The following is a 26,164-nucleotide window of genomic DNA, read 5'->3' on the forward strand; positions in this document are numbered from 1 at the left end:
TATGAAGTTTGTGGAGGGGCCAGATGTAGCCGTGGATGTTATTCCATGCTGCTTGATTCCACTGAATTTTGTTTGTATTGTTAGTAGCTACAGTAAGGAGCCTGTAAACATATGTATGATGTGAGCACAGTGTCCAAAGCACCGTGCTGAGGAAGATTTGTCACTAAGGGAGAAGTTCTCTACCATGATATAAATGGTGTTTGGGCCTTTGGACTCAAGCCCTTACTGTAGATCCAGCAAATTGCAGCGAAATCTGGTGTCAGGTTTTCCAGCTGTGATTACACAGTGGGATAGACCAATGAGAGATCCAAGGAGATCTGGGAGCCTAGGTTTGAAATCCTATTTGGTGCTATTGGGATACCTGCAAAAGCAAGTCTCACTGCTTTTTTAACAACTTAATTTGGTTGAGAAGGATATATTCTTTAATTTAATTCTAGAGAATGGTGAAAAGTGTTTAGGCAATCTCAGTGAAATAGGCCATTGTGTCCTGAAGTCCTGCAACTCCAAAAGTATTTTCTTACAGTAGAGAAGCAGCCTGAACACGCATTCTTACTGTCATGCCACGGTGGGGGGGTTAGTATAAACCTTGAATATATACAGGAGGAGGTGATCAGGCCTCTTGTGCACACAACTATGTGGTGGTTATTGGTTATAGGAGTCAGTTCAGTGACTGCACTTCAAAAGGATGTTGAAAAAGTGGTGAGAGTGTAGGGAAGGGTTGTGAGAGTGCTAGAGAAGATGTCACAAACCTACGGTGGAAACTTATTTAATGACGGCATGAAATTCTCTGGTGTGTCAAAGCACACACATGGTGGTTCTTTCTGGACATAAAAGTGACAGGATGCTACATGTGTTGGAGATATTAGAGACGTTGGCTAGGTTAGGAATTGGTGGCTGGGTATAGATGCACAGTTAACCTGTGAAGAATGTTGAGGGCAGTGTGTCCATGGCAAATTTATCCTCGGAGTCACTAGAAAATGGATGACTTTTCTAGAGCTTTCTTTGACAAAAGACAAGAGTAGTCCAATCTTTCCAATGGTACCAGTTTTTGAAAACAACCTGCAGAGGATTTAAGAGCCAGTAGACTTTGGAGGGTTCCTTTATTCCTCCTCCATGCCCATCAGGTGGATTGCTTTGCTTGGAACCCTATGCTGCAAGGAAGACCACTGTCAGTGATGGAGTAGGTGGCACAACCAGCAAGATAGATACCTACGCTTAAGCATTCAAGAAGTCTCTATCAGATTACATTGAAAAACCTGGGCTTAACTCCATTCAGACTGAGAGTTCTTTGGTTTGCAAAGCCATTTTTGTGTTTTAGAGAAGTTTTTGTGATTCTAGTTATCTTCCAGCACTTCAATTTTTTTTTTACGTGAAGACAAAGAAGAAAGAGATAAATTTAAACTTACTGTGTTTGTATTTGCTGCATTCACCATTGCTATTTATACTTGTGTACACTCTTATTAGTAACACATCATCTAGGAAAACATGGAACCTCAGGAAGTTGTGTGCACCCATCTCTATACCTGCAAAGAGCTCCAAACTCAAGGCAGCTCTGAGCTGCAAATCAATGTCTTCAGGTTCCTCCATGTCTCATACACCTGATGTTCTGCAAAGTGAGTGGGACCAGGTAGAAGCAGCGAAATCACTGAGATATGAGTAATGAATTCCAAAGTATGTGGTGACAACCTTGACAATGAAGTGGCTAGACTCCAAAGCATAAAAATAATATTTGCATCTGTGTGTTAGTCTTCACTGTTTTAACCTGCCTTTCTAGTAATTTTTTTCCCAAATATGTATTTTAATCCAGTGACACGAACAATTAAATATTAATGTTCCTTTTATTCCCATAAAACCCTGAGAAATATAATAATGGATCAACCATTCAAATAGCTTTTGAGAACTACATTTCATTTTTATTTTTACATACTTTTGTAATTTAACCATTAGCTTCAATTATGTGTGAATTTATACAATTTTTCTACAATTTAATATTAAGGTTAATTTTAGTAACACAGCTCATTCTTCTTTCTTTTTTGTAAATAAATGACCATATAGGCAGTGCTTGTGATGGTTGGGATTTTTTTAATGCAGTTGAAGGCATTTAAGTATTCTAAACTTCAGCTATTTGGCTTCAGTCTTTGTATTACCTGTTGGACTGTGAAACGTTTGTTGACAGAGTGAATCTCTGGGGCTTCAAGAAAACAATAATGTGTTTTATGCATCTGTGAAACTCTCTTTGGGGAAAGGTATCTGATTTATTCTTTTATTCCAGTTTATTTTTCCATAGCACCTGCCTCCTCATCATTCTTCTGCATTTAAATTATTAATCTACTACAAAGAAGCTAGAACTGGGATTTTTTTAGTTTTTAAATTTTTGTATGTTTTACTTTCTGTCACCAAGTTATTGTTTTTTTAATTCTGTTCTTTACTTGACAATAAATGACCTGCAGCTGTACCTTGAAGAGTCCATCCTTGTCCCTTTCACCTTGCTCTCTGTATTACACTAAATTCTTTTGACCTTTTCTCTCTGGTCTGGCTCCTGCTCTCTGCCAATTCTGAGACTGTTGATTAATCCTTTTCCAGAGGATTTAGGAAGGAACTGTGTCTCTTGCATTGTTACTCTCTTTGGTGACGGCATCTACCCAAGCACCATAACTTGGAGCAATCATGGAAAAGTGCATATTTTCCTTGCTTCTCTAACCATTCAAATATCTTTACATCATTATGATCTTTTATTTCCTTTTCTTGTTTGCAGTTTTGTGCTCTCTTTTCTCTTATGCTGCTGACCACACTCACATCAATTCTTTACTGATGCCCTCACAGCTGTGTGTGTAACTCTTCCCCTTTTACCTCCCATTTCACTGGAAAATTTTTGAAGAATTGGTGAAGCTGCTCATTGCTGATGAATGATGAGGTTTGTGGGGGAAAGATAAAGTTAACTAGTGAACTTGCTTCTAAGCAGAGTGGTCCTGCTGCCCAAAGCTTTCTTTTATTTCCTTGTGTATTTGTTAGTTCAGTAAAAGAGATCACACCTTCCATAACTTTTTCTGGCCTTAGAGATCACATGCACCAAGACTGAGTTCCTAAGGTGATCCTGCACTGTATTAAAATAGCAATTGTTGTTTTATTAATAATTTTATTAGCAATTGCTAAACTTGGGACAGTTAAAGGTTTGGGTGGGTGTATGATTTGATGAGAAGTGACATCTGACTGTAGGAAAGGTTTATATTGGGTTAGGTCACCTGTCAAATAGAGGTGACAAAAGAAGGTGTCTCAGTCCTCATCACAGACCTTTCCCTGGCACATCTCAGTGTGGCAACACTGGAAGGTGTGTCCACACAGATGCTTATATTACCAAGACCATTTTATCTGATAGTTTGGGCTCCGTTTGTAAAAAGTCCCTACAGTCCTTGTCCTGTTTTGGTTTGCAGATCTAAGCCAGTGGACATCCAGCAGAATGTAACTATCTTGTTTTTACAGAGTGGGATGCATTGACTTGTGTCTTGTAAATGTAAATGTTTTGCCTCACTGCTGAGCCTAGAATTAACTTAGGATGTTTCTGAGGACTCTTCTCTTTGGGGGAGAAACCTTCACCTTTGTAATTGTAAAGCCGCATCATTTACCTCTCCCTGTCTCTCTCACTGCTTTGCTGTAGGAGTTTGATCCTGAAGAGTTCTATCATTTGCTAGAAGCTGCAGAAGGCCATGCCAAGGAAGGGCAAGGAATTAAATGTGACATTCCTCGTTATATTATCAGCCAGCTGGGACTCACCAGGGATCCCCTGGAGGGTGAGAACTCTTGTTTTGTTCTTTCCAAACTGTTGAGGATAGCCAGATCTCCTGGTCACTACATAACTGAAGGACGGTTTTATTTTATTGCTTTAATTTACAGGCCATTTTTCTTTATTTTCCTGTTTGCTGTCCAATTGTAGACTGTCCTTTCCAGCCCCATGTCTCAAAGGAATATTGCAGGAGTAAGGATTGCACATCAACAGTGACAGTTCTTTACTTATGATGTTAATAATGTCTCCTTATAGCTGAAACAATGTTAGAAAATGGCTTTATGATATAACTGTTTTCCCTGTGCTGTTGGACAGTAAAAGTAAATTTACCTGTTATTTTTCTGATCTGCTTGCCTGATAGTGGCCTGGTTGGAAAGTATCTTGTCATCCCCCTTGATCGTCCTCTCTGGGAAAAGCATATTTGCTGTGATTTTCCATGAGAAACCAAGATTAATATGAATTTTTAGGTGCAGATGAGGTTGTATTTTTACGTCCTGCATAACAGCCAAACCAAAGGGAGTAATGTAAGGACGGAAACAGCTTTTCTGCTCTGTCCCAGAATTGCATATGGTGAATTTAGTATAAGCATGCATTGACCCAAAAGACCTTAACTTTAGAATTTAGTGAGTTAATATTTCTGCCTGGCACTTTGCTCACTGAAATGACAACTTTTCTGAGCATGTACAGCTTGTTCAGCAACAATAAAAAGTGTGACAGAGACTGGAAGTTACTGCGGAATATTTCAGCAATCTAACCATACTTTTTGCTATCTCAGGAGAGCATAATTTTAACATAAATTAGTAGTCTGGCTAGGACTAGTTTAACTTCTGCAGTGTTTACTGGAATGACAATGACAGGTTGACTTCAAGTGAAGAGCTCTTCGGGAAAATTTCTACCAAAGATTGCTAAATGCAATTTAATAGCATTTGTTGAAATCTGACATTAAAGGGAAATTTCCTTTGATCCCTGTCATGGGAGAGAACCTTTCCATTGCTAATTCCCCTTACTAAAGTCAAATTTTCTTTAGAACTGTGTGGAGATGTCAAGGTGCCTTATTTCCTTTCTGTAAGGAGGGCACCCAGAAATGTCAGTGATGTCTGTTCAGAGACTAGTAGTTAACATAGGATTTGGTTTTGCAAAGTTTACAGCATCTCCTACGACAGCTGAGTAGCCTAAACTAACTGACTTTCTCCCACTTTGCTGCTGCTCAGCATTTTGCAGAATCACAGACGTCTCATGGAGGGAACCTGTTTGAAATGTGTTGCTTTTTCTTCTTGGAGCACAGAGGTGCCACCAGGCTATATGCAGACATATATGTATGGAATAAGTTTTAATATTAACTAGACAGCAGTTTCCCCAAACACGCCTTTATTGCTTCTACTTATTATAGAAGCCATCTAGAATAAGTCAGGCTAAAATTAAAGCAATTAATTATATTCATCTTTATATAAAATACTGCCTGCAGTGTACAAGATGTTAAAGGTTATCACTGTATAATTGGGGTGACTTTTTACAGAGGGGGAAAATGTCCTTCATCATCTCCAGCCACCTCTTAAAATCCTGTTTTTCTTGTATAAACAAAGAGAATAGTGTTTGATTGAGATCATTAGGAATAATCTTCCCTCTTTCTTTTCAGAAATGGCCCAGCTGAATAGCTATGACAGCCCAGACACTCCTGAGACAGATGATTCAGTTGAGGTAAAGCAATAATACACTCACTCTGTCTAGCACTTTTTTTTCCTCTGAAAAGAAGTAGTCTACAGTAAAGAATTAATTATAATGCAGAGTAATTTTAATTAAAAAAAAGTGCTGACATTTAAAAGCACATATTACAACTAGAATATGCACTTATAAAAATGTGGGAATTTTAGACAGTGGTGGTGAAATGCTTAAAAGATGCAAACAGGCATTATCACCAAGTTTTGTTGGATTTTTTTTTTAATTTTCACAAACAAAAATCATCTGGAGGAATTCTTTGTATCTGCATTTGTAAAGTGTGATGGGTGTTAAAGAGAGTTGACTTAAGTAAGAAGCACTGGAACCATTTAATTGTGTAACTTGCTAGGTTTCTTAGTTCATTTTATTGTTTTTTTTAAAAATTTGATATTGAGGAAAGGCCTGAATCTTGTAGTCCACTGCCTTTTTGTGCTAATTGTGGAGGGAATCTGCAAGTACCCTAAGGACACAGGCAGTTGCCCTAAAACTGAGGACTCCAGAAGTTTAGAAGTCGGTTGAGTTCAAGTTAATGGTACTATAAGGAAGAAAAGAACAAAAAAAATTATATTTAGAATTAAGTCATTCCTGCTCGTGATTTCTGTTTTTTGTCATCTTTCCCAGAGCCGTGGGGCCTCTGTCCAGTCAAAGAAAACTCCATCTGAAGAAGAGTTTGAAACTATTAAACTGATCAGTAATGGTGCTTATGGGTAAGGCTTTTAGACTTTGCATTAGTAGAAGCTGCTTTTATTGTCCTACCCAGCAAAGGGCTATAGCAAAGTTTGATAAGTGTCTGGGTTTTATTGAGTCCAAAACATAGATTCATTTTTCTCAGGTGTTACAGAGCTTCCACACTTGTCATATCTTCTGCATTCTTCTCGGAGATGCCATTTCTTGAGGGTTACTGGGGTTTCTTAGACAACAGCCTCTGTACCTGGGCACAGCTCCTGGCTCTGAAGTCCTTGCATTGTGCTGAACTGACACAGGAACCTTTTGCAAAAATCAAAGCTTTCAGAGTATGGTGTTCCTGTCCCTGAGTGGCACAAGTTTTCTGAAGCCCTTCCTAGCTGTGACATTAGGCCCACTTTTCCATTAACTATTTCTGCATATTTCTGTATGACAGGTAGGTAATTTACAGACACTTCAATGCCTTAACTCAAGATGACAAAAACATTTTCCTTAAACATTATCTCTAGGAAAATTATTGCCTCTTAGTTTATTGTGAGATTTCCTAAGTAATAGTATAGTTCCCTGAGTTAGAAAATTGTTTTGCCTCTGTTTCCTTATTGCTTATCAGGGCAGTGTGTATTTCCTTTCATTCTGTCTGGTTAAGTCCTGTGACTTGTATTTTGTTAAAGGCTAAATGAGTGAGGGTAAAATTCTCTACCTGCAAATATTATTGATGATTCACTGAAACAGCAAGAATATTGAGGGAGAATTAGTTTATTCTTTTCCATTCTTCCCTGTCTTCAGATTATATATATAACATATGTAGCTGTTTGTGAACACTTGAAATGCTAAAAGAAATGCTAGAATTACATTGGGGAAAATGTACTGTGAGGAGCAACGCACTAAAAAAGTGATTTGGTTTTTATTGTCCATTGAAGAATCAAGTATGAATTCAGTCAGTTAAAACTTTAACTACTCATACAAACCTATCCAGAATTTTAAAAGACGGTTCCTGACCCTTTGCAGTTCATAAATCCTTACCAGTGAGGTCATTAGGCTGAAAAGCAGTGATACTCAGTAGGTTATAACAACAAAACCTGAGTATGTGCTTTAGTGTTTTGTGGAAGTGGGTGTTGAGTTAACAATCACTCACTTCTTTAAAATTATATGTGGAAAAAGTGTAAGCATGTTTTTAGTCAGTGAAGACACAATAGAGTATGTTGAAGAGCCATTTTATTAGACAAGAAGATTTTATCTTTTCAGTCATATTTCTGCACAAGCCCCATGTAACTTTGCAAAAAGGCAAGAGAGAAGATGTTACTCACATCTGTCTTTATCCTGGGTGTATTTTATAGTCAGCTGCTGGTGAAGCACAATACTATGTTAAATGTAATGTACTCCAGAGAAAAGGAAACAAGTACTGATTCAATAAGGCAGGCAAACTGGATGAAAATTTTATTTGCAAACTGTATTATTAATGTGCAGGAATCTAATGATCTGCAAATGATAGAAATGTAAGAGATACTTTACTGAAGAAAATCCCTGGTGACAATGCTGCATCAAATTAATTTTATGGGGCCTGGAAAGAAATCGTGCTGATTCCATATGTTTTGGACCATTTTTTTAAGAGAAGTGATGACTGTGGTGTTGAAAAATACATGCTTCTCTGCAGTAGTGCTTCAGGAAGTTTGTGACATTTGTGCTTGAAATATCTCCTTGTTATTCACATCAGCAAAAATGGTGCTTTATTCAAGAAGGCAGAGTAGCTTTGGGAAAGAAGCATCACAGGGTTCCTTGTTTTCTAGGGAAGCTTGCCACTGAAATGGGGTTTTATGGAGTCATGGATAACTCTGTCAGCATCCATTCAAAACAGTTGCAATCCTTGTTTAAAAAAAAAAAAGGCAACAAACCCACAAAGAGCACCAAACCTAAACCCACAGCAAACCAGTTTGAACTGAAAATGGAACTTTTCCTCTTGGTATGTGCTTTTCTAGGGCAGTGTATTTGGTGCGGCACAAGACCACCCGTCAGCGTTTTGCCATGAAGAAGATCAACAAACAGAACCTAATGCTGAGAAACCAGATCCAGCAGGCCTTTGTGGAGAGAGATATCCTGACGTTTGCTGAGAACCCCTTTGTGGTCAGCATGTTCTGCTCCTTTGAGACCAAGCGGCACCTGTGCATGGTTATGGAGTATGTGGAAGGTATGGCTGTCCATGTCCACACCTGCCAAGGGACCTTGGATAGGATGGGTGCATAGTGTGAATCCCTGTGACTGATACTACATGATTGTAGTGGAGCTCAGCAAACATAAAGTCACACGTAGAAAACTACTGAGGGCAGAAATCAGCATAAACTTCCCAGTCCTGGAAAGCAATCCTCCTGCTCTCCTATGGGATGGCATGACAAGATCCATAATGTGTTTGCTTGGCATTGCAGTTAGAAAAAGACATGTAAGAAACATAGTTCTTTAGCAGCTGTGGTTGGGTTTTTCTTTTGTTTGTTTTGCTTATCCTTTGGAATATAATTTGTTTTTGTTTTATCACTATATCTTATTGCAAGCAATATATTTCCACTGGTGGATAAGATTAATTTCTCATGCCTCACTTGCTTGGCTGAATGTTTATGAGAAATAAGCTTATACTTATTGTATCGGTGCTCTTTCAGATAAATTAGTGGATTGAAACCAGATGTATTGACAATAGCAAATTTCAATATTAATTCCTCTTTGCAAGTTGAGATGAAGGTTGAATGAAATGTGTGGCCAAAGCTCCTCAAGAAGCTTGAATCAGGGGTCCACAGACTTATTTTCATGTCTACTGCTGTGTCCAAAGGCATGGCTGCCTCTGCATGTGTTGGGAGAGCCAGTTAGGAGTCATAGAGGTGTTTACTTACTATTTTAAGAAGGTTCCATATCAGAAATAGTATATTACTATATTATACATGAATATTGCTACATTACTGTATGTAATATATACACACCTGACACATAACGAATCACTGTATTACTGTATTAATAACTCTATATTGCTGTATTGCGAGTAATAGCCCAGTGGTGGGAGGGAAAGGAGTTTATAGAGAGGCCAAGCAGTCATGAGCTGCCCTTTCTTCAAGGCTTGTTTACAGTTTGCAAATCGCATCTGTACAGTTCTTGGACAAGTCAGCCCGACATATATGGATCTTAAGTTTCCTAACACTTCAATATTTGGTTTAAGTTCAAGATGGAGCATAGAGAGAGATTCAGAATTCATACTAAGAGGGTTGCGAGCGACAGCCTTTAGAAAACTTAGTCTAATCCAGTTTTGTAGACCCATAGCTGTTTTTTCTTACTGATATTTGCCATTTCACTGTGCCATATGCATAACTCTTTTTCTAGGAGGTGATTGTGCTACGCTTCTCAAGAACATCGGTGCGCTCCCTGTTGATATGGCAAGGATGTATTTTGCAGAGACTGTTCTGGCATTGGAGTACCTACACAACTATGGGATTGTTCACCGTGACCTAAAACCTGATAAGTAAGTCTTTAGCCCCCCAGAAGCTGGAGGGACAGAGCCAGTCCTTGAGGGGTTTTCTCTATTGGCAACAGGACATGGGGCCCAGAGACAGTAGAGATCTTCAATGCTGTCCAACATGTAGGATATTTTATTTTATTTATCTTGCTACTGTTGTAGAACCAGATAGGCACTGAGATATGGTGGGAAGAATGTCTTCAGACATTATCTCAAAGCTGTTACTGCACTGATGAAATTATGTCAGAAAGTTGTCTCATTCCTAGTTGCCTTGGCTGCTCTATGATACTTGGTTATATAGGAGGTTTCTTCCAGGTGTTTAATGGGGATATAACACTGAGATCTTGCTTAGCACTATTTGGGGTTTTTTTTGCTTTTTTTTAATTGCTTTTGGGAAACAATTAATTGAATGTTGGATTATTTTATTTCTCTTTCTTCTAGTCTCCTCATAACTTCCATGGGTCACATTAAACTAACAGACTTTGGACTGTCCAAAATTGGGTTAATGAGTCTTACAACCAATCTTTATGAGGGACACATTGAGAAGGATACCAGGGAATTCCTGGACAAGCAGGTAAGCTGAAAAATCCTGTCTGTTGTTGTGAAATCAGATGCAGGATTCTGTCTTGGGATGGAATCAGAGTTTGTAGCACTCCTCTGCTTCCATGCAGTGCTGTGTGCTGTAGAATGGGAGGAAAAGATGTAAGTTCATTCTCATGTTTGCGCATAAATTGTCGTTGTTTGTTATTTCAGCTTCTTGTTTTGGAGTGATGCACTTTAGCTCTTACTTTAGAATGTTGAAAGGGTGGCCCAGGCAGCAGTGCAGGGGTAAACAGAAGTTGGTTTAAGGATGTAACATGTATTTTGCTGGAAGGTTGTTCCACGATCTCCCCCTTCTGGTGCTTAGAAAGTTCATGGCAAGTTTCTGTATGTTTCTTGTAATTTTATCTAATGACTCAGACACTGATTTTTATCCCCATGATATTTTTTAAAGGTAATTTTTCTCTTTAGCCTTTCTTTTGCTAGGCTTAGCCAACTACATTCTTCTAGCTAACAAGACAGATTTTCCTTTGATGAATGAAGAGCTCTTCCATGTGTCTCTTTCAGTTTGAGTTGATATTTCCTGGGCATAGTTGTTGGAAACTGTTCTGGATGAAGGCTCACTAGTGCCTTGTATAACAGGATTAACAAATACTTCACTCCTCTAAAAACACCGAGGAGCAGAGCTGAATTTCTCTTTTTTAGCTGTGCCAAGTGTTAATTCATAATGATCCTGTGGTATTGTCTTCCCTTGCTTCTCAATAAGGATGCTTTTTCTAGCAGAACTCTCTTTGGTCACTAGATCATGGTCTTGCACTTTGCAGTGTTGTATTTTTTTACAACTATTTTGTTATTCTTGTTGCTGCTTCTAAGCCTGAGGCAACTTAGATCTTCCACTGTGATTTCTTTTGCTGTTGTCCATGCCAGCTGTACCTCCCAAGTTTAAGGCTGAAGTGTGTAATCATGCTGTGCTGCGAATTCTGCATCTGTGAAACTGAATTCTGCTAGCACAGAAATGTGAGAGGTTTGTCAAAACTCAATTCCTCATAGCTGTTGCTGTGCCAGCAGACATCCATCAAGCAGACAGACCTAACACACGGAAAATGCGTTTTCCCCATATGCTTTACTTTACAAAAAACTACTTAGCTGGCATGTCCACACTAGGAACATTTCATTTCATGTGATGTTATTCCTGTGCAGGTAATGTGTTCTTCAAATATGGACTCTTGCTCCATGGAAATAGTTCACAGCATAAAGTGGTTAATGGCAAAATATTAATTGCTTCCTTGTTAAAGCTCTGAGGGGAGAAAAAAAAAGACAAAAATAAGCTTTGACATGAATTTGGCAATTTGTAAATTTATTGCTTTCGCATGTGTTTCTCTTGAGGTCTGTGGGACTCCAGAATACATTGCACCAGAAGTGATCCTGCGCCAGGGCTATGGGAAGCCTGTGGACTGGTGGGCCATGGGAATTATCCTCTATGAGTTTCTGGTTGGCTGCGTTCCTTTCTTTGGGGATACACCTGAAGAACTGTTTGGACAAGTGATCAGTGGTATGTTCTGCTCCGACTCTGAAGGGATTTCAAAATGTGCTGTGAAGTAAAACTGTGGAAATATCAAGGATACACAGTTTAGTCAAGAAGGACTAAGTATAAAATAATGAGGTTTAATTTTTAGTATTTATAACTTTCTGTGTCAAAGTAGCATCCATCTGATTTCAGCTATGGAAAGTTGTTGAGCTGCTTAACATTTTGGTATATAGTCATTGTGCATGGTGTGAGTCACACAGATCCTTGTGGGATTGAGGAAAAATATTTGAGGATTTTTCTGTTCTGTTTTTTAACTTAAATGATGGACAATATGAAAGGAGCAGCCTCCAACTGGTCTAATTCTGTCTGATTTTGGTTATTATTTCTGTAGGTCCAAATGCCAGTCAATTAGTAATTTTGTATAAATTAAATAAAAGGAAATTCTAAGTACAATACATTGAAGCTGTTGTACTTGTTACCTTCACGTCTTGTGGCTTTTAAAACCTGTCTCCTGCTTGCTTTGTGGTGATTGCTTTGTGTTCACTCAGAGAATGTGCCAGTGAAAACATATCCTGTTGAGAATGCTTTCTGAAACAGTAAATTTTTAACACACTTGGCAAATGTCTTCTGTAAAAAGCAAATTTCAGCAAAGAACTAAATATGATGCATGAAATCATTACCTGTGAATTGTTCTCTCTGTTTCAAGTATAACAGCTGTGGAATGTGCAGGCATGAGATACAGCCACAGTATTGTCACTGTCATTGTTTATGGGTTGTCATGGAAGTCCCATTTCATACTTTATTAATAGAGTCATTAATGTTTTTTTTCTCCACAAGCACTGCTTGGATTGACAGCAGCTTTAACTGATGCTAAATTTTACGCATTTTGGAAAATGTCAATGCTTGAATTATATTAAGTATGCAAGCTGCTGAATTGAAGGTATTTACGCTTCTGGGGCAGTTCTGAACACTCCACTTTGCATTATAGGAATGTGAATGGTTATTCAAATTAGTCAGGAAACTGGTGGAAAATGTCAAGTCTCTTTTTGTCCCCAGATGAAATTGCCTGGCCAGAAGGTGATGATGCACTGCCACCAGATGCCCAGGACCTCATTTCTAAGCTTCTTCGCCAAAATCCTCTGGAAAGAATGGGAACAGGTACAATCCTTAGGATTGTGTAGGGAAGTGCGTAGCAAAGGGGGGCCAGAAGAAGGAGAAGCAGTGACCTTAGCAGTGATGCACACCCACCAGTACTGAAGAATGCTCATCTGGAGCTGGGTGGCAGTTGATACTGGCTTCGGTGAATCTTGTGTGATGAAGCTCTGAGAATTAGTGTCAAATGTCCATGAATCAGACAGATATTACTGTCTTGTTTGGGAAACAAGAAAGGGGCACTGTCAGCTTGGCAACATAACTTCTCAGATTTGTGCTGTTCCATTATAGGCTTAAAGGTTGGATCTCCATTTAAACAGTGTATAATCAGATTTCTTTGAAGTTCTCTTTGACTTGGGGCTTAATCCCCACCATGGATGTGAATTCCTGGGTGTAATAAAGGCAATGAAAACTTTCCCATTCCTAGAGGCCTGTACTGTAGAATTCTCCAAACACACTGCAAAGTCTGATAATCTTTTCGGCTAACTCAGATATGTATGTCTGTCTTTCTGTATTACAATGTCAGATATAAAGTTTTACAAGTGAACTTCTCACTTCCTCATAGTAGATACACATAAATAATCTCTAGCTACACTCTTGTTTTAAAATAATTTGTGCACAGCTCATCTTTCTTTGATTTATTAGTTTGATTTAAACTAGGATTTTCAATTTGAAACTCTAAGGATAAAAACTCATTTATTTATATATTTTTACATATATATATTTTTTTACATATATATATCTTTGAATATAGATAGATATATATAAAATTCCAAAAGGCACATGTATTCAGCAGGCCTAGCACATGTGCACACAAGGGTGATGAATAGATCATGAATTAGTAATTATATCAGATGGTTTTCACATGTTCTTCTCTACTTAAAATCCATGTATTTGAAAGATGTTGCTGTCATGGAGAAGATGTAGAGTTTCTTGCCTTATAAAATGAGTTGATGGACTGATTTCTTTGATTTCTTATATACCTCTAATGCTGAGAGTGCTGTTTCACTTGGCATGTTGTAGTGCCACTGGCACTCAGCAGACCTTTTATCTCTTTTCCTCTGCTCTTTCTTCTCTTTTTTTAAAAGACAGTAACATCTTTTATGAATATTAATTTCATTTGAAAAAAGTGCATATACTGGTAGACAGTCTTTAGTTTTGCCTTCTGGGTACTCAAGCTTCTGAGGTTAAAAAAACAAAAGATACTAATTCAGGAATGTGTATAAGCCCCTGTCTTGTTCTAAGCACATGAATGAGTTTATTCACAACAGTGAAGTCACTCACATGCTAAGTACCTTTCTGAGTTTGCTCTCTTTATTCACTTATGAACAAGATGATATTTAGAGTTGAAGTTTTAAATTAAGATGTCAGTCATTCTATATCTTGCACCTTTCTGTGGAATATAATAGCAGATGCTATCTTCCACACAGTTTAGTCATGTGTTGTTGTTAAACAGGAAATCTTGTTCAGATTTTATCCTGCATGACCACTTTGGTAAAGTGATGAGTTGCTTCTCAAAATTCCTGGAAAATATGTGACTTAAATGTACTGGAGTACATTCTCTTAGGCTCTTGATACTTTTAGGGTTTGTTTTTCATGTTATCCAAATGCTGAAAGAAATACTCTGCAATAAAAGGTGCTTATTTCAGGTAGTGCCTTTGAAGTGAAACAGCATCGGTTCTTTAAAGATTTGGACTGGAATGGATTACTTCGGCAGAAAGCTGAATTCATCCCACAGTTGGAATCTGAGGATGACACAAGCTATTTTGACAGTAAGACTAAAGATTTAACCTAAATGGCTTCATATTTCTTGTGCATATTTCATTTTTGAAATTGCTAGAGATAAGTCATTGTTAGAAATTGAATGAAACCGTTGATGGAAATTGCGTTTAAAAGTTTCTGTTGAATGCCAAGTAAGGTTTCTTTGAAGGAAAATTAATTTTAAATGAAAAACTGTTGCTGCTGAAGTCAGTTGGCCATTCACTGGTGCCTGTAGTCCTGCCAGCCATGGCCCTTCAGGAAGAGGTGCTGCCGTTGTCATGCTGGGTTTATTACACTTCTTCCAAAGCATTTGGTAAATCCAAATTCCTTGAGTTTTTGAGCAATGTGATCTTTCCCCAGTGATTGTTTTCAGCCAAAAAATGTTTTTAAGAAAAACCAAAACAAACCTTAAACCCTGAAGACAAGTATGTATGGAAAATTCTTACGAGATTTAAAGTAGTTTACATTATTTTCACTGCAAGTGTATCACTTTATTTTAGAGTTATTAAGTCTAATGTGATATGAAGTGAAGTGTCTGTCTGGTGTGTATAAATGTCTGGGAACTGCCATGGTATCAATGCTGTGTAAGATTCCTGGTATTTCAAGATAAACACCAGACAGAGTCAGTGCTCTTGGGAGAGAAGGGAGGAGCGTCATGAGAGGGATGGAGATCTCTCTGTTCCCAGAGCCTCTGCTCCCTGGGGTTTCTCATTTGGCATGAGGAGCTGCGCAGGTGGAAAGGGCTTGGACTTGTCACTGGTCAAGGGGTCTTTCCCCCACTCCAGCTGCAGAACAGAATGATACTGGGCTATTTCAGTTCCCCAAGCTATGGAAATTTCTGCTCCACTTCAATGGAATCTCTTCCATCCTTGAGCCATAAGCCTGGCTGAATCTGTATGAAGTAGATTTTTGTTCAGTTCCTGCGCTTTGCTGAGGAGGAAGGTAGGGGGGAGCAGCCTGTCTGCAGCCTCTTGTCTGCCACTCTGCAAGAGCAGTGGTCCCGTTTAGGCAGTGCTATTCCATTTTGGGGAAGAGGCTTTTAGGTTAGGGGTTACATGGAGATGTAGGATGGGAGAGAGAGAAAGACTCAGACATCTCTGTGTGGTTGCTGCAGAGAGAAATTTGAGTCAAGCTGTGCAGAGGGGCCAAAAGTGGGTTTTGCCTGTATTGAGCTTGCATTTGTACAACATACACGTGGAAACTGAGGTGGCAGGGCGATCCCACCACTAACTGGATTTACTGGACATGGTAACTTGAGCTCTGGTCACTGAGTTGGATCAGTGAGTGGAAGAGGTCCACTGCAGCCATGAGCAGATCCTGGTGGGTAAAAGCTCCACATTGTATTCAGGGCTGCAAATCCGTGGGTCTGTCAAATAGGAATGATGGCAAACCCCCAGTGTGTCCAGGCACACTCAACAGGTTATTGAGGTGACTTTGATGTGAGTCCCTTATAAAGGCTGGAATTCGCCCATCAGGAAATATCTCACAAAGACACTGATAAGAATTGGTTTTGCTTTTATAAACCCTAATCCAAAAAATCGTAGAATTTATAAAAGTAGCTTTCTGGCTGATATGGTGCAGCAAATTTGGCTCAGTGTAGCTATCAGCTTTCTGTCACCAAACTTATTAACGCCCACCCTACAAAATCCAGTGTGGCTGGCTTGGAAATCCAGTGCTGCAAATCTCAAAGCACAAAATCTCTTTGGAGGCAGTTTAGATTTTTGCATTTAAAATAGCTTTGCATATTGGCTGTTTGCCCATTTTCTTTCACAAAACCTAATCCTTTTTCTAGTTCTAGGAGGGAGAGGAGGAAATATTTTCAGGGATAAATGCTTTTATTTTTTAAAGTAGACTTATATATATGTATACAGGACAGACTTTGTGCAACCAAAAAGCTGTTTATTGGAAACTGAGACAGTGAATTGTTTCCATGTGTCCTTCCATGTAATTGTTTGCTGTAGAAAAGAAATATCCCTCCTATGAAGTGTCTGCAGGATGAGACACCTTCTGAGTATCAGCTGCTTTCAGAATGTAATACAGCTGATGGTATAAGATAAATATAGTGCCAAGGAGATAATCTCCACTGGTAACTGCACAGGATAAGCAAAACTGGCTGTGTATGTTTCAATATTAAGGAAAATACCCAGCATGATGTATGAGCACTCAAAGTTCTTCAAGCAGACCAGTAGGAATGCTTGAGGTGTGAGTTATACCACTCCCTGCACTGATGCAACGTGCCATGTCTGCTTCACAGCCCGCTCAGAACGGTACCAGCACCTCGATTCGGAAGAAGAGGAGGACACTAATGATGATGATCACGTGGAAATTCGGCAATTTTCTTCATGTTCCCCAAGGTTCAGCAAGGTAGGAGCATGCTGACTTGATGAAAGAAAAAGGTCCAGATTTTCACTGCTTTGTGTGGGGTAGATTTTAATCATGTGAATGGTATATGGAATCACATGGCGAGTAGTGTTCCCTGAGGAGAGAAAAAACTGTGTGTGTGGTTTATTCTGTGGTAGTTTGGGGCCTATTAGAAGGTGAGTACCAGAATAATTGGAGAATGACATTTTATACTTCTTAATATTTCACTAATATAAGCAGGGCACTGTGGAGGTCTCTTCTGCATCTGTTACAGTTTGATGTTTTTACTAATGACTTGCATGCTGGCATAGGGAGTATCCAAAGCTTACTTGCTTTAAATAGTGTCATTCTGAAAGGTGACATTGTCATTCCAGTAGGTGACAAGATGATATTGGGATGAAAATGGATTCTGACATTTGGAATAATGATCTAAAATCAAAAGGGGGTAAGAGCAAGGATGAAGTTTATGTCTCTGGTGTTGTTCATTGTCTCAAATGCTGTCTGAAGAACAAAAAGCAGGGTGACAATTTCAAAGAGAAAGGTATGCCCAGTGCATCATGCGTTAAATGTGCCAAATTATTGAAGGAAAAGGTAGTTTCCATACTGGTCTTAGCAGTAGGAAGGCCATAGCTGGGGTGTTCTGGCCTGTTCTGGTCAGTGTTCTTGAAATTAAACATGGACCAGTAAAAGAGTCCGGAGGAAAGAAACAAGAATGACTTGAGATCTACAAACCATAAAATCCAGCCATACATAACTGCTAGAAGGAAAGGATGACATTGGTCTTCCTGTTCTACCCTGAACTGTTATGAAATGATGGGTGCAAAGAAGGTATAGGGTAAATGGTAAGAAAAAGCTTCCAATAATTAAGCACTGGCACATGTTGCCTGGGGAATATGTAGTTTCCATCTCTGGAAATTTTTAAGAACAGGTTGGAGAAACATCAGTCAGGTGTCAGAAGAGAGTGAGTTCTTCTCTGATGTGGGGAAATGGGCAGGAAGCCCTGAGGAGGTCCCCTCTAGTCACATGTTCTGGATTCAGGGCTGTACAGGTCTCTCATTCTTACTTAGGTGTTCTGAAATAAAAAATTGAAATTACAGACATCTCAAAATAGTCCAACTCCACTGTTAGCTTGGATAAAATATAGTATATTTGGGAGAGGAATAAGGGAGAAGAAATGCTTTTTTAAGGCTGGCTACCCTTTGCATTGTATTTCCTTCTTAGTGAGGTGAGAGTAGGAATTTTACTTAGGAGCTCTGAAAGATACTTCATTTTTTCATGATAGTTCCTCCAGTTTTCCACTACTGAAAGAAGTTTTTAAAGACCAGTTTGTTCTTCTTTGTCCTCAACTAGGCTACAGTGGTTTAAATAACAGTTACTCTTAATTTTATGGAGTTGCTCCTGATTTGCATGATCAAACATATGTTTAAAATTGGACCTGAGGATTAGCTAGTGTTTTGAAAAGTTCTCATGAGTACATAAGGGTTTCTTTCATCTGCCTTTTCTCACCATGAGTATTATTCATTTGTTAGACTGAAGCTTTTCTTCAGGGTTCAGTGTTTTTGCCACAAAGAGAAAAAGTTCACTTTTAATGAATTTATTTTAAGACCTGGAAAATTATACAGCATTTGTAATGTGGGAGGCATAAAAGGCTCATTATATTTTGAAATTCTTGTCTGACAATTCAGCCATATGATTTATTAATAGTTATCTTGTTGATGCTCTGAATTTTTAATAACATTATTTTCATTAATCTCTTCTTATGTAAATTAGGTCCACAGTCAAGTGTAGTTTTAAAAGGATGGATTTTTTTGCTTAATCATTTAATTATTTAAAGACGGCTGTAAAAGCAAGAAAGGCACTTTCATTAAGCTGTCAGCATTATAGTAGATTCCTTGAGGAGGGCAGGACTTTTTTGTTCTGAAATAAGCTTGGGGCAATGCTGATAGACTGATGATAATGAAATGGGGTCATGAGTGTGATGCCTATCACTGAAGTGAATTTGTATTGTAAGATTTCAAGATTCAGATGCCAGCCCTAAAGAGTTGTGGAGCTGTCTTTAGTAACAGTTTCTCTAAGATTTGAGAACTGTTAAAACCAAAAATCAAGTAATTTCCAGAAGTTTTATTATCTCTGTTGTGTTTTCAGAGAAGAGGTGTTGGGTGCTATTATGAAAAGCACATTTAATGTTCCTGAAGCTCACCTCCCTGGCACACCTCACCTGTGTCACATCTGCACTGTGTTACTTGGTCAAAGAACATTACCAAGTTCATGCTTTCAGGGAGTATATTCCATTTTGAGTAGAAATTTTGCCCCTTGATCAGAAAAGACCATGTAAGTTTGTTTGTTCTGTACAGAAGGATCTTTTCCTATACACAGGTGTACAGCAGCATGGAACGTCTTTCCATCCATGAAGAGAGGAAGACTCCACCACCAACTAAGCGGAGCCTGAGCGAAGAAAAGGACGACAGACTGGACAGCCTCGGTGGCCTGAAGAGCCGAGACCGCAGCTGGGTGATTGGGTCTCCTGAAATGTAAGTTCCGTAGAACTAAGTCATCTGGTTTCTCATAGCATCTAAGAAAGGCTGACCTGTGTCAAAACTTTGTGACCATTGTTGGATCAGGAATGCTTCATATGTTGTATTTCCACAGGAGAAGCATGGAATGAATAGCTAAAAGTGAATGTATAGAAGTGATATACTCCTTAAATGTATCTAATGCAGTACCAACATCTGAATTTGTAGCAAATACTTTTAATGATTTTAAAGGTATTCTAACCTTAAGTACAAGTTTCATTAGTGGAAAGACCAGCTACATCAGAGAAGAGAGATACCAACATCAGGTTTTTTCTTAAATTATTCTGAAGTCTAGTATTGTCAGACTTTTACCATTTGTTACAAAGTAGGGAAACCATTAGAAAAGTTCAAAGTTTCAAAAGTTCAGAATATGCCCAAAAAATCTTGTGCTCTAATAAAAAATGTATGTAACATATATGAATACCCAGAATTTGGATACTGACCTTGTTTCTAGCATTACTGAAATAATTGTCAAACTTACCTTAAAAATGGGATAGCTCTCATTTTGTGAACTCCGGTAAAGCTTTTACACTAATGTTTGGCATTAAAAGAGCATAAAATGTGACTGTGACCTAGATTGTATAACTCCATTAAAACCAAAACATTTTATAGATTACATTCTTAACTGAGGTGCACTTCATCTTGCATCAGGCCTTCTTGACTTCAAATTTACAGGAATGTTGAAAGAAAAATTCATCTAATTCCAAAAGGAACATGATGATGATTTGCATTTTGTCATGTGATTTTTATAGTGTTTAATATCATCATGGTCATTGTACTGTATTTTTCTTTGGTTTTATTAATTCCTTTCTTAGAAGCTTAACGATGGAATCTTTGGAAATCTAAACTCATGTGATGCCCTAAGCCTTTGTTCTTTAAAGTCCCAAAGAGGTAGCTTGGTCATCAAACTTCACCTTGAATTGGCTTCAGATGAGTGAAAGTTTATTATCCTCCGGATTTAATTGAGGGACTCTGTCTTGGTTCTTCTCTTAGATTGCGTAAGCGCTTGTCCATGTCTGAATCCTCCCACACGGAGAGTGACTCCAGCCCACCCCTGACAGTGCGGCGACGCTGCTCAGGGCTCCTCGACATGCCCCGTTTTGCCATCTCCGCAGAGGATGAGGGAACTGCCCTCAAGAGGCCACAGTCTGAGGGGATGCTCTTATCCACTGTGCAGCCGCGGGAGGGGCTGCCGGTGCCCATTCCAGAACAGCCTGTGGAGCACGAGCTGCAGCTGGAAGGTGATGCTGGACCCACCACCCCCTCCACAGCCGTCAGCAGCGCCTCAACACTGACAGGTATGTGCCCAGTGCGATGGTGTGGTGGTCCCCAAGAGGGCCATGTTAGCCTGCAGAGGTTAACTCAGTAAAATGACCTGAATGTCGGTGATGTGACTGTCTTGTGCTAAGTGGCTATTCTAGAGTAGTTTCGTGGATGTACTTGCCTTTGAAATAATAGCAGTTTCATCTCTCCAAAGTTACATCTTAGATTTCAGTCCTGTCACTTCAAACTGATTTAGGTCTTCTCATGCTTGAGACCCATACGATCTATGCCTACTTACAAACACTGGATGCCTGCCTGAGGCAGCATTAATATAAGCATTAGTCAGAACAGATCACTGTTGGAGCTGGAGGACATGAGTGTCAGCTGTACCAACAGATCCCTGCTTCATATGGTTTTATTCATCCCAGGAGTTTAGAGTAGCGACTTGAAACATGGTGGGGAAGTGGGGCTTGTGTCAGGGACATGCTGCTTGCTGTCACAGGCAAATGCGATGAAATTTAGCCAGTTTCAGGCTAGAAAAACGCAGCCTAAATTTAGTATAGTGGATCTTAGAAGTCAGTGTTTGACTTCTCAGCAGCTTTGACTGTCCTGGGGCTGTTCTTCAGCATTGGGCTGAGCTGCAGCTTCCCTGCAATGGTGCCCTAGGCTGCAGCAGTGCAGGACTGGGCCCTGGGTGCTGGAGTGTCCCCAGCTCCTGCCCCTTTCAGGGCACAGGGAAGGCAGAGAGTGAAGCTGCCTGTTCCTTTGAACAGAGGAGGCCAGAGCTGGGAACTGTTGGGAAGTAATAAGCAGGAATAAAAAGGGAAGTTTGGACCAGTGGAAGAGAATGAGGAAGTTGAACTGAAGGTTGTCACGATAATAGTTGAGAAAGAAGGCATATTTAGGGAAAGGACTTGATTGTAGTGTTGAATAACAATGACTACCTAGGTAAGAAACTAAGTTGCTGGGAGAAACTGGCAGCAAGCAGGCAAAGCAATTGTGGATGCATTGGGGATAGAGAAGAAAGGAATACTGAGCAAGGACTCAGAGTGGCAGCAGGAATGGACAATGTGGAGGGCACTGGGAAGATGTGGTGGTGAATTGATAGCAGAAGGTAGAAATCCTTAGAGGATATTTGCTCCAGATTAAAGCCAAAGATCCCCATATCTCATTATTCTTCTTCTTCAATCCAGGCTGTGAAATTCAGAGTTTTCCCATTCCCCTCTATGGCCCATTCTCCCAAAAGAGTCCTGGTGCTGTTGTCATGCACTCCATTAAGCCCATGGGAAAATCTGCAGGAGTGAAGGAAGTAAGCTACCTCATGCTTGGATGACATAGGTGCCAGAAGTGGAACCTTAGGCTCTTCATTTCATACTAGGAGCCTAGAAACATGCCATTAAAAATGGCAAGAACACTTTCATTGCTAATTTGAGTATCTACAAGTTGAAGCAGGCAAGAGTGAAGCTCCCCTGGGCAGCCTCCTCCCATGAGCCTAATACATTAGAGCAGTCTTTAGTGTGTGAGATTCAGGGATACCATTGCTTTAGTGTCCCCAAGTTAGAGGCGTGGAAGGAGTTGGGTTCCTGTCACCATCTTGGAGTGCTCTTCTAACGTATATGGCACCTTTTCACACACGGCCTCTGAATCCAAGTTCTTCACTGTCTGGGAGCCTGATTTGAAACTAAGGCTGTTAAGTGTTGATCAGGCATCTGGTACTGAGATCTGTGGGAATGGTGCTTTGAATTTTTATTTTCATGGTACTTCCTGCTTCACTTAGTATGCAGAGCAGTGGTGCCCACTTAAATAACGATGATCAATGTTTTGTTCTGTCCTCATTGTTCAAGATGTGGCCCTTAGGCTTTATTTATTGCATGCTGCTTAAAATTTGCTTTAGAAGACAGAATGATTAATTTCCCTTGTGGACTTGCTGTGATGCTCACCACTTTGATTTCAAAGCACCTTGTAAATTCTAATTACTGTATTTTCACTGTGCCCCTTTAAGGTGTCACATGGGGGACTGAGGCACTGGGCTTGAGTACAGAACCTCCAGCTCCTCACATCTGCCGTTGTTACATGTCCAGTCTGATCTTCAAGATTAGTTTGCATTCTATATACAATTATAGCAGTTAAGCAATTCAAGACTAAATTAAAATGGTGCACAGGAGGAGGAAAATCAAGATTGTCTTTGCAAACCACATTTTTACTTTCCCTGACTTTAGTACCTTAGTATTCTCCTAAAGTGGATTTTTTTATGTGCAATTCCAATAGAACCTGGCTCTTCTATTACAGGCAGTTTAAACTTAAAGATTGACAGTTCTTGCTGGTTGTAAAAATGGAGCACTTTCCATAAACCTGTTTTCATCTGTGAACAATCCCATTGAAATGGCATGCAGAAGTGCACCACAGCTTCAGGATTCATGGAACTGCCACTGAGAAATGTGATTTCATTAGCGAGCTTTTCCACAGAATAGAAGCCACTAATTTTCTGTATTCAAAATAGCACCATTTCTGTAAATAAAAATTCAAGCCATGGGGTTTCTTCTTAGAAAAATTTACTCTTGGACTTCATGTAAACATGACTTTGATTTAATGTATTTTGCCTGTAGGGGAATAGACTGTTAGGAATTCCCTGTGGTTCTAATCTGTTTTAATTTAAACTGTAGCTGGGAGCACTGCAGATTTCTCTGATCCACGAGCTCGCAGTAATAGCAATGAAGGCCCAGACTTTACCACTCCAAAAGCCATCAGCGATTTGGCAGTGCGGCGGGCACGACACAGGTTGCTCTCTGGGGAATCAGGGGAGAAACGTACCTCGAGACCTGTCAATAAAGTGATTAAATCAGCATCCGCTACTGCCTTGTCTCTCCTGATTCCCTCAGGTAAGAAATGCCTTGAGTGAGGCATTGTTAGAATCTGCAAGCACTAAACAAAAGGTCTGCAGACAGATCCTCCCCCTTCGCTTTCCTAGAATAATGCCTTGCCTGGTAGGAGGGGAGATATCTAACTTTTACGATGGGTTTAATATTTACTGCTCACAGGTTGATGAACACTGCTGTGCCACACACAAGAGTGCTGTGTGTGGTCTGACAGCAGCTTCTTCAAATGGCAGCTGAACCCTGTTCTTTCCCTGGTTTTGTTTAAATTGGCTCCTAGCTGGTCTGTAGATAGTGGTGCAGCAAGGAGGTATAGAAGCAGAGAATTATTTTAACGTCAAGGTACTATTTTTTGGGGTCACATGCAAACTATGGCACTGTTTGGGAACAAAATGTGGCTGGTACATTTCTGGGGCATGCACCAGGAGCTTTCAGAATCTCCCGATAACTATAACTTGGTTGGGATTGTGTTCAAGAATTGAATAGTGTAAGTAACTCACTAAGAAAGTCAAAGCTGAACCACTTACATTGTTGGCCCAGCTTCGTCTACAAGCAGAGCCAGACTTTTACAATTCCCAGTGCCAGGTGGTAATGCCTAGAGAACAGCTCAAACTGAGCTATGACAGACTGGTTCAGCAGGAGGAGGCGTGCCGCACAGGGACTTGGTCCCTCTTTCCAGAGGGTAAGACCATGCTGTATTTCCAGGGTTGTACCTGTTCCTGCCTAGATGGGAGCAGGGAATGCATCTGGACCAACCCAGCAGAACCTGCTGGCAGAGCAATGCCCACCGGCCTCTTTCAGCCACTGAGCTGGAGGCAGGGATGTACCTGCTCTTGGCACCCTCATGGTGACGCACATCACATTTCTTGTGTTTTGGGCATCCGTTGCTTTTCAGACTACCAACTGCCTCATGAAAATCTCTAAAATGTGTATTTAATCACCCAGCAAAGGTTCTTCCAGAGCTGCTCTCATCTGCCATGTAAATATGTGCGGAGTGATTCAGCATGTGTTTCTTAATGGATTAGAGATTACCTTCTACAACTGTGTTTAATATTCCTACTCTTTGGGTTTATTTTACTGATGTCGACCAGCCTCACTTCAAAATGAGAGTTTTGTATTCTTTGCTTTGTATTTTAAAAAGTGGATGTTGTACCACTAGCAAGCAGAGTCAGATGGTTTATCTGATAGTGCAGACATGGCTGTTCTTTTAGGAAACTAACTCTAAAATACACTTATGATGTTGTTCTTCAGTAGCAAAGTGCCTGCAGTAGCTAATTTTTTAGGGTTAAATATGTGAATTTAAAACACTACCAAAACTGCCTAGATGTAGTTGTTGTCTGCTTGCCTACTGATTTCTTTGTGTTAATATTAACTGATTTTGATTTATCTCAGTACCACTGTGTAACTTGCACCAAAATATAGAGACATCTGATCTTTTCTTGGAGAATATTATGTCATAATCTGGAAACAGAGTGTTCCAGGATTGTGCTGAGAGTAAATGCTTATGGTGAGTTGTAAATCCAGGAAAGAGAAGTAGTAAACACTGTGACCCAACCATAATCCAGTATGAGCACTGCTACTGTATTAAATACTCATTTCCAAATGTGTCTTTTTGAAGACTCTACTCATTTTTGTATTATGAAGCATGAGTTAGGCAAAGCTGCAGACAAACCCAGTTCTGGTGAAGAAACCACAAGCTCTAAGAGCACTGGGAGAGATGGTTTGGTAGCTGTTCTCTGACAAGAATTTCCTCTCTTTTGAAGGCCTGGTTTCCTAATTTTTCCCACCTTTGTGTCATCACTGTAGATCACCACACGTGTTCTCCATTGGCCAGTCCAATGTCACCTCATTCTCTATCCTCCAACCCATCTTCGAGGGACTCCTCACCCAGCCGCGACTTTTCTCCTGCTATTGCAAACCTGAAACCACCAATCATCATCCATCGGGCTGGAAAGAAATACGGTTTCACTCTCCGTGCCATTCGCGTCTATATGGGTGACAGTGATATCTACACTGTGCATCACATGGTCTGGGTATGTCTCTGCTTTTCTAAAAAGAGTACCCTTGGGGCCAGAAGTGCATCTAGACAGGGTTGTGTGATTTAGTTTTATAAATTGTGTTTTGCCATCCTGTTTCCTCTCTCCTCGTTCAGACCTAGAGTTATCTTTTTGGGGTGGGGGAAACCCTTTATAAAGAAATGAATAAATAACAGCATTTGGGGTTTTCCTGTAGGAGTTTTCAAGCCCATCACAGAACCACAGCAACCTTTCTTCCTTCTTTTTTGCCTGGTTACATGAATCCACCTTCTTTCACCTGCAGTACATACTTTAAAGCATGTTTCTGTGTACATACCCTCTTTCTTTTTATTGTGGTTGTTGCAGGAGGACCCATTGTGGCTAATTTATTCAGACTTGTGCTAGTGATTATAACCTGCTTCTGATC

General features: G+C 39.8%; 1 protein-coding gene across 3 annotated transcripts in view; it reads left to right on the top strand.

Moving 5' to 3' along the window:
• Positions 1-26,164, top strand: part of MAST2 (microtubule associated serine/threonine kinase 2) — a 186,784-nt gene that overhangs the window by 151,332 nt on the left and 9,288 nt on the right. For all 3 annotated transcript variants that reach the window (XM_071565756.1, XM_071565757.1, XM_071565758.1), the window contains 14 exons: positions 3,656-3,788; positions 5,418-5,479; positions 6,119-6,204; positions 8,158-8,366; positions 9,539-9,677; positions 10,113-10,245; positions 11,598-11,763; positions 12,796-12,897; positions 14,541-14,663; positions 16,907-17,016; positions 19,390-19,544; positions 20,580-20,884; positions 23,513-23,728; positions 25,529-25,755. In XM_071565756.1, the coding sequence (XP_071421857.1) occupies positions 3,656-3,788; positions 5,418-5,479; positions 6,119-6,204; positions 8,158-8,366; positions 9,539-9,677; positions 10,113-10,245; positions 11,598-11,763; positions 12,796-12,897; positions 14,541-14,663; positions 16,907-17,016; positions 19,390-19,544; positions 20,580-20,884; positions 23,513-23,728; positions 25,529-25,755 (2,166 nt within the window). The remainder of the gene's footprint in view (positions 1-3,655; positions 3,789-5,417; positions 5,480-6,118; positions 6,205-8,157; positions 8,367-9,538; positions 9,678-10,112; positions 10,246-11,597; positions 11,764-12,795; positions 12,898-14,540; positions 14,664-16,906; positions 17,017-19,389; positions 19,545-20,579; positions 20,885-23,512; positions 23,729-25,528; positions 25,756-26,164) is intronic.

The sequence above is a fragment of the Pithys albifrons genome, chromosome 10 (assembly GCF_047495875.1).
Source record: "Pithys albifrons albifrons isolate INPA30051 chromosome 10, PitAlb_v1, whole genome shotgun sequence".
NCBI lineage: Eukaryota > Metazoa > Chordata > Aves > Passeriformes > Thamnophilidae > Pithys > Pithys albifrons.